Source organism: Pterocles gutturalis, unplaced genomic scaffold, assembly GCF_000699245.1.
Source record: "Pterocles gutturalis isolate BGI_N339 unplaced genomic scaffold, ASM69924v1 scaffold6807, whole genome shotgun sequence".
Lineage (NCBI taxonomy): Eukaryota > Metazoa > Chordata > Aves > Pterocliformes > Pteroclidae > Pterocles > Pterocles gutturalis.
In genome coordinates, this window is record NW_010115189.1 from 5,160 (window position 1) to 13,962 (window position 8,803).

At 45.7% G+C, this 8,803-nt stretch overlaps 1 protein-coding gene across 1 annotated transcript in view; it reads left to right on the forward strand.

Moving 5' to 3' along the window:
* Positions 1-5,902, forward strand: part of ANKK1 (ankyrin repeat and kinase domain containing 1) — an 8,875-nt gene extending 2,973 nt beyond the window's left edge. Inside the window, exons 2-8 of the mRNA XM_010075085.1 lie at positions 687-981; positions 1,393-1,544; positions 2,447-2,496; positions 2,594-2,749; positions 3,024-3,142; positions 4,131-4,176; positions 4,554-5,902. Of these exons, the coding sequence (XP_010073387.1) occupies positions 687-981; positions 1,393-1,544; positions 2,447-2,496; positions 2,594-2,749; positions 3,024-3,142; positions 4,131-4,176; positions 4,554-5,902 (2,167 nt within the window). The remainder of the gene's footprint in view (positions 1-686; positions 982-1,392; positions 1,545-2,446; positions 2,497-2,593; positions 2,750-3,023; positions 3,143-4,130; positions 4,177-4,553) is intronic.
* The last annotated feature ends 2,901 nt before the right edge of the window (positions 5,903-8,803 follow it).

Sequence of the window (8,803 nt, forward strand, 5' to 3'; positions counted from 1 at the left end):
AATGTAAAGATTTAGTGAAACAGGTCTGCCAAAACTGGCAAGAATGGACAGACATGTCTAGACTCCCTTTGGGACCAGATTCACCGTGCTCACAGACAGAAAGCTGCAGGCAGAGGCACAGATAGAGGTATGGCCAAGGCGTGCCGTCTGGCCGTGCAAATACTCCAGCTCAGCAGGTTGGTGTGTCATCGGACCCTGGCTGCCTGCAAGCAGTGTGCAGGCTGTCACTGAGGCTGCCCTGTGGACATGCGCTGTATGCAAAAGGCACGGTTCCCCATGCTGTGCCTGCTCCCCACATCGTGCTTTCGGGAAAGCATCGTTTGGGAATTTCACCCCAGCGTGAAAACAAGCACATGCTCAAGGCTTTCTGTCATCACTGAAGGGGATCTTTCTGTGTTAGGTCTGCAATAGGTCACAATGTGGTTGCATTATCACCAATTCAAGGGGCAAATTGGAATGAATCCCTTTTGGGGTAGGCAGGGCTGTTTGAAAGGGTAGGTAAGTTACTATGCAGTAACAACCTGTGAATTTTTTTTTTTTTTTTTTCCCAAGGCCCGGTTATCACCAATTCAAGGGGCAAATTGGAATGAATCCCTTTGGGGGTAGGCAAGGCTTTTTGAAAGGGTAGGTATCAGTAAGTTACTATGCAGTAACAACCTGTGAATTATATTTTTTTTTCTTCCCAGGACCAGTATGAACTGTCTAATGGAAGAGGCAACCAAGATGGAGAAAATCAAATTCCAGCACATTGTCACTATCTATGGGGTCTGCAACAGCCCTTTGGGGATAGTGATGGAATATATGGCAAGAGGGTCCTTGGAGAAAATTCTTCCCACTCACAAAATGTCATGGCAGCTCAAATTCCGGGTCATCCATGAGATGGGCTTGGCTATGAATTTCTTGCACAGCATGTCACCTCCTTTGCTGCACTTAGATCTAAAGCCAGGGAACATTCTCCTAGATGGGAATATGCATGTCAAGGTATGACCTTAACGTTGTGCTTGTAGGGACAGGTTGTTTCTCAAATAAGAGAAAGGTTATTTTTGTCAAATGCGTGCAGAATCCTAGTAAGTTGGGTTCTTCAGGAATACTCAATGAAAGACTGACCAGTGGGGCTTATAAGAAGCAGCTGGTAAATAAATTACATGGTGTTCTCAAGACGATGCAGCCAGTCTGTGCCAGACCTGGGAACTCAGGGCTCCAACTTAGGAAGAAACGCCAATCAGCTGGACTGAGGGAAAAGCACTGACTACAATTTTACCAGGGTTCTATGAAGTTCAGCTGCTAGGCACCTCCTCATATGAGGAGGTCAGGAAGCATGGCGGGATCTCCCAGTTAATATAAGGAAGGGTGGGATGGGGAGCAGATGGTTCTCATTTTTTCTGCTTGCAGATCTCAGACTTTGGGCTATCAAAATGGATGGAGCAGTCTAGCCGAATGCAATATATTGAAAGCTCTGCTTTGAGAGGTACTTTGAGTTACATCCCTCCAGAAATGTTTCTCCAGAACAGCAAGCCCCCAGGAATCAAGTATGATGTGTACAGGTAAGGGCTGCCTACTGATCAGAGGTCACACAGGGTTACCACCTAGCTCTTACGCAGAGCAAGAGAGACTGGTGCCTTGCCTCGTTGGGTTTATATTCTGCCTCTCTGCCTCGCATAATGTCCTTGGTGGGGAACGTACCAGGAGAGACGTGGTACTCCAGCTTCAGGGGTGGAGAGTGAGGGGGATTATTTATGGATAATCATCTATCTCTTGCCAGATGCACCTCTGTGTGGCACCAACCCCATGTGAGCTGCAGACTTTCCTGCCTTAGGTTGCTGGATGTTATTACAGAAGAGGAGTAAGATCAGAGCACAGAACAGGCAGCATCTGCTCTTTCATAGCAACTGTTGGTTAGATTTATTTTGTTTTTAAAACAACTGTAATATTGCTTTTCTACTGTTGTATTCAGCTTCATTTTGGTCAGTAAGAGGTGGAGAAAGATTTCAACTTCACTACTTTTCCTTTTGGCCAAAGTGCTTTGCAGCCCACTTTCACAAGTTACATCCATTCATCCTGGAGATCTGTCAGCTCCTTAGCCACTGTATTACACTAATAACCCAAGACACGAAGCAAAGGAGGATTTGCATGGCCACATGAACCTGCGGTAGACACGGGCTCTAAAACCCAAAGTGAACAAAGTGAAAAACAAGCACTGAGAGCCTGACTTTCATGGGAAATGCTCTAAATCACTCATCCACTACACCAACCCTTGTGCTGAGGCATCAGAGATGTATGTGGTGATTCGTAAGATCTTGTAGTTCTGGTGTGGGGGATGAAATCCTTCCATCCTGAAGAACTTCTTTCCTAATTTTCTTATTTCTCAAAAAGATGAAAGTAATAAATGAATTTTATGTTTGTGCACATATGGGAGTGAGTGCTCATCATCTCTCCTTGCCTGCAGCTTTGGAATTGTCATTTGGGAGGTACTTATGCAGAAGAAACCTTACGCAGGTAAATATGAATGTTTCTTACATGCTCTGCACTTATTAAATGTTTATTACAGCCATCTTCACGGAGATAAAGCCCAGTGCATGTTGCTCTTTTCCAGGAGCCAACATGATGGCCATTATAGTCAAGGTTGCAGCAGGAAAGAGGCCCTGCCTAGAACCCACCAGCGATGACTGGCCCGGGGAATGCCAGCAGATGGTTGACTTGATGAAGAGGTGTTGGGACCAAGACCCTAAGCAACGGCCCAGCTTTACAGGTGTAGTAGCTGATTGTCACATGGATTAGCCAAGGGTCAGCTCTACGGTTAACAAGTGTCAGATAAGCTTGTGTATAACTCTGCCAGTTAAGTCCCCTGTTGCCTTGGAAATGGTTGGTACCCATTTGCTGTCGATGCATCCTCTTTCTCCCTCTTTCCTTCCTCCCCACAGGGAGGATATGTGGAAAACTTACACAACCTTGGGTACTGACTGGGTTCTGAACATCTGGGTAGTCTGCACAGCTAACAGGTTGGTTTTTTTTTGTTCTGGTAGATATCCCTGTAGAAACAGACATGCTGCTGTCGCTGATACAAAGCCTTGTAGTAGATCCAGAGAATGAGCGCCTTGTTAGGAAGATGTCCCACAAGCCTGCCATCTCCGGGAACCAGCAGGTGAGGAAGGCTTCCCCGTACCACCCAGGAAATTCCAGAGTCCTTTCCCTGTTCTTACCAGTTCTTGACAATGTGTTTCCTCTCTCGTTACTGTTTATCATCAGACGACAAGGGCACCTCAGCAACCTTTTCACAGTGTGTTTGCATAGGTTGTACGTCTGTAATTCATTTATGGGGACAGGAATCTTGCAAATAAATTTAGCAAGCTGGCCAGTGCGCTGAATGACAGACAGTCCGAGAGGAAGACCCTTCTTTCTACCTGCTCAGATGAAGTGGGTTTATCACCTAGTCCTCAGTCATGTCAAGAAGCTCAAGCAGGCACAGAATCACGGGGATTCTGCTCGTGGAACTGGCAGATGTGCTCAGATGACCATTTTGCAGCTCTGTAGGACTGAGGACATTCTAGTTGAAACAACTCTCATAGAAGAAAAATAAGTTTTAAATCCCTGTGTTTCTCTAAGAAAAAAAAACAGGTTTCAGGATAGTCATAACTTTAGCCCAGCTATTGGAGTGTAATTGTGCCTAGAAGTCAGCTTCGTACACGGAGAAGTAGCAGGTGAGAGCTATTGCTATTTTGAGATTTTGCCTAGTGTGAAGTTGGAGAGAAACCAAGTGCCTGAGGATAGAGGATTGAGGAGGTGGGGGTGTTGGGGTTCCCTATCCAACAAAGCGCATGACTAGCTGGGATGCTGCCATGGGCACATGCTGCAATAAGGAAGCAGAATATATGTGTGTTTGGGAGCAAATGAGTAAGAGGAGGAAAATCTCATTGATATCCAAGAGATGATTTTCAGGCCCCCACATCCGTGTTCGTGTCATGATTTGCTCTGCTGAGTTTTGGATGCAGTAACAGGATTGGATAAAACCCACTTGAGTGACAATACTGAATTCTAGAGCAGTAGAAAAGAAAAACTCTGTGCAAACATTATAGAGTGCAAATAAGCAACTTTGTCTTATGGCTTCTTCTTTTCCCCTTCCTGAAAATGAGAGTGACAAAGAAGAGTTTACCCTCCCTCAAGACACCAGAAGTGGTGGTAAGTAGGGGACTTTCTTTATAATTCAAAAATAACAAAGGGGAAACCTACAGAAAAATAGCCTGGTTTTGCTACCTCTCCAGTGATAAGGATGTGGCTCAAGAAAGCTTTCCATGTGGGTGACTTTTCTGCTTAAATTAAGGAAAAGGAACTATACAGGAAATAGCAGGTATAGTTCCTGTGAGGGAGAGGCCAGATGTCTCATTGCTTTCTAAGATGTAGCAGTCTTGCCTCATTTCATATTCTCTACCTCTAAAATGCCATTTATTTCATTTCATACTATGAAGATTCACATGCTCTCCCTCCCATCTTGTGCACACCAAGCTATCTCACTTAGTCTTTCTCCCTTTCTCCTGTTTTGTTTCCCCTGCCTTTAGAAACTGATAATCAGGAGGTTCGTATCCCACCCTCTTACAGTGAGGTTGAAAGTCCGGAAGACATCCTGCCTGAGGAAATCTGTAGAGTCCATGAAAATGGCCTCACTTTGCTTCACCTCCTGGTGATCCAGGGAAATGTGGAGAAGGTGAAGTTTCTCCTGAGCTGTAAAGCCAACGTGAACAGCCGGGTAGTCTGTGGCTACACCCCGCTCATTATGGCTGTTCAGAAGAGGTCACCAGAGATCTGCTCCGTTCTGATAGAGCATGATGCAGACGTCAATATGCCCGATGATGACGGTTGGACACCTCTTCACTTTGCGGCTCAGAACGGGGATGACAGAATTGTACGCCTCTTGCTGGACCACCAGGCGCAGGTAAACGCTCAGGAGCACGACGGGTGGACCCCTCTGCACTTGGCATCACAGAACAACTTTGAGAACGTGGCCCGAGTGCTGCTCTCTCGCCAGGCTGACTCCAACACCCAGGAGGTTGATGGGAAAACTGCCCTCCACGTGGCAGCTTGCTTCGGACACGTCAGCTTGGTGAAGCTGCTTGCCAGTCAAGGAGCGGACCTGGAGAAAAAGCAGAAGAACCATAGAACCCCACTTCACGTTGCCGTGGAGAGGGGGAAGTTCAGGGTCGTCCATTATTTGCTGAAGAACGGGACTTGTGTCAACAGCCTGGATCAAAATCATTACAGTGCCCTGCACCTGGCTGTGGTGAGGGGCAAGTACCTCATCTGTGAGAAACTCATCAAGTACGGAGCCAACGTGGAGCTGAGGACAGACAAAGGTTGGACTCCCCTGCACTTGGCTGCTTTCAAAGGACACATTGAAATCATCCACCTGCTAAAAGACAGCCACGCCAAACTGAATGCCAAAGGGAGCATGGACTGGACACCACTTCACTTGGCTACTCGCTACAGCGATGAGCCGGTAGTCTGCGAGCTATTGAGGTGCGGGGCAGATCCCAACATCGCAGAGAAGTCGGAGTGGGCCCCCCTCCATTTTGCAGTCCAGCGGGGCTCCTTTTTGACCGTCATCAATCTTCTGGAGTGCAAGGCAGATGTCAATGCTAAGAACAAGGTGGGCTGGACACCCTTGCATCTCGCTGTCCTCAAGGGCAATATGGCCATTATAAAGACCTTGATTAAGGCTGGTGCTCTGCTTGACGTGGAGGATATCACTGGCTGTACAGCCCTCCAGTTGGCAGTGAGACATCAGAGAGAAAACATCATTACGCTGCTTCAAGGCAAGGACTCGTTGATGAATAACTCGGGGAATAGGACCCTGGTGAACGATGCTAAGATTTCAAGACCCACATTTGTTTCAGGAAGGACAGATTTGTAGATTTGTTAAGTCTGGTATTTATGACTTGAGTTTTCCAATATCAGGGGCTATGCCTTAAAGCACCATATCCTGTTACCTGGTGATTACAGGAAAATAGCTTTGTTTTGTTTTATGGAAGTTTCTCAGCATGAACACTAGAAGAGTAGAAGAAAATGGAGCTGCAGAAGGAAGCCGATAATTTAATTTTCCAAGGTCTGACCAAGCTTGTAGAACATTTTGGCTTTGCGATACTGACTGTAGGCAATGCTTTCCTGTTCTCATACTTACTGTGCAGGGATGGAAGTGTACAGACGTACTCCCTTTTCATATGGGCAATGCTGAAACTGTGCACAGCAGCCCACATATACATGCCTTCCACAGATTTTATTGCTTTTATTCCATGTTTTCTTACAGAGCAGATTGGTGTAAAATGGCCTTGGCACAGGTGGGAATTGAATCATGAGATTCTCACCTGCTGCTGGAAATAGACACCAAGCATATGGTACAGCAATGTGTCAGATTTTCTGAAATCTCATTTTTGTAACAAAACTTTTATTAAAATAAAACGAGAGAAAAATCACTAGTAGAAAGTATTTAAATGGATGCAACACAGAGAAAAGAGATTACAGAATTATTCTACTCCATCCCTTCAACAAAAAAAAAAAAAAGTGTTTATCCTAAGCATTCAAATTACTTATTGACCACCTCTGCACTTACAGACTTTAAATGCTGAGGCTGTCATTAGAAAGATGGCTCTAAGGATAAGCCAAAAAGTGGGTGCAGTTCTGAATTCTGTTCCCTGCCATGAGGGCTACCAATAACCTCCACTCTTAACAACAAAATGCTGCTGGGGGAGTTTCACAGACTGGTTGAAAGAGTTCCTACTTGGAAAAGCAGTATCTAATTCTGTTTACCCCAAGTTCTCCTTGTTGTGTGTGGTTTTTTTTGTTTTTTTTTTTTAAGAGCACTGAGCAGCTGGGAAAATTAGCAGATATTTACTCTGTGAAAGTGGATAGGTGGGGCTTTAACAGTTACCTACAGCTGTCGGTATTTTCTTAAAAGGCAAGCTCTAAGCCTTCCTGGTGCCCTTGAGGGGATGGGGGTCTTCTGGAAAGCTATGCTTAAGGTATTGTGTTCAATTCCTTAAGTTCAATCTTTGCTGCTGAAAATATGCCTCTGTGTACGTTTCTGTGAATAAGTAAAACAGGCTTTACGACTCTAGTGCTTTAAGCAAGGAGCTGTACAGGTTATGAATTCAAATGCTGGCAAGGTTTTATTTTACAGGGAGCTTAAAAATGTACCCTTTTGCAACAACACCAAGCTTGAGGTAATCAGAAATTCAATGAGAATGGAAATAGTATTTGCCTACCTGCTCATGCTGTCTGCCTTCCAGAGTCAGCTTAGGATGCAAGTCTTCAGAGGGATGGAGGAGGAAGGAGAACATACAGAGTGGGATTAGAGGCCCCTCTAACTGAGGTGAAGGAACTGTGTATCTTGTACCCATCACACAATAGGGAGTAAGCTTTCCATCACCCATGCTAATATCTCCTTAGTTTCCTTCCTTTCTTTCCCCAGTTGTATCTCCCCAAGGGAAACCTCATGTAATGTAAAGATTGCATCTGCATAAGCTGGATTATTTCAGACAGCTCCCAGTTTAGTTCTTGTTCATGGGTGATGGTTAATTTTGTAAGAACGGAGCATTACGCACAGAGAGAGCACCTGCAGAATTGCCCTTCAGATGACGGGGGAGTGTCACTTGCTCAATACGGTCCCCGTCCTTTTTTCAGCCATTATAGTATTTCCCTGCCAAAGAGCTAAAGCCATCTGTTTAGCTTCGAAGCCTAGCTCTGAAATCCAGAGCTGCTTCCCAGTGCTGGCTGCTAAATGTGCTCTGTCTTCAGTCCAGGGCATGGACGCAGGAATGGTTTGAAAGAGGCCATTCTGCTGCTGGTGCTTTTTCTTACTCATCAGCTGAAGTGGAAGAGGGGAAGGATGATGACATATTTTGCATTAAGTCAGTGCCCAAGGAATGGAGAGAAGGCAGCTAAGTGCCAAGGTCCCAAGTGACTCTCAGAATGGCATCCTCCTCCAACGGACCTTTCACACACAGGTGCCTGGGTGGGGTTATCCTTTTCTCGTTGATCAGGGAAAGCCTGCAATGTAATACGCTAAAACTGGTCACAATTGTTGAGCTCTGCAAAACCATACAGTTCTGGTTCTGTCTGCTCGCTCTGCTTCCCAGTGCCTTGATATGAGCTTGGCATTCAGGATGGTTTTATTACTTATATTGCACAGATAGGACTGTGGCTTGTATCCCGTTTGTGATGGTTTTGTACCACGGGAAAATGAAAAGAGCAATACCTTTGCACACATCTTACTGATGCTATAGTACCTTCTCGGATTCTCTGGCATGCCAAAGGCAAATTGCATTACGTGTCACTAGCTTTGCAGTAAAGATTCAGCTGATCCTAACCTTGACCTGCTGCTGGCGGTGGTTCCTGTGTGGGGTGGAAAAGAGGTGATTTCACCCCAGTAGCACTGTCTGCAGCAGTGCCTGGGGCTCCGGTGGGAAGAGCAGGACTCAGACCCACTGCTGATGCCCCGTGCTGTGCTGCTCCTCATGCTTAGCCTCCGACAGAGGGGTGTTTGTGGCAAATCGGAAGCTTCGCCTCTAATTAAAATGTCATACTTCTCATATACCAAGAGCCTGGAAATCTCTTGCTGAGACCTAAGCTGTTTAGCTGTTGTTAAGCTGTCAAAGGCATAACGTTACAGAAGTATGAGGCATAGACAGCTAGCTCTCCCTTGGTGTGACATTTTTACTCCAATATCACTTTGAAGATGTTTTTCTTAGCAGTGATGCTTGAAATTCTGCAAGATGATGGATGTGACTGGCAGCAGGAATACTGGTCTCGTAGGGGC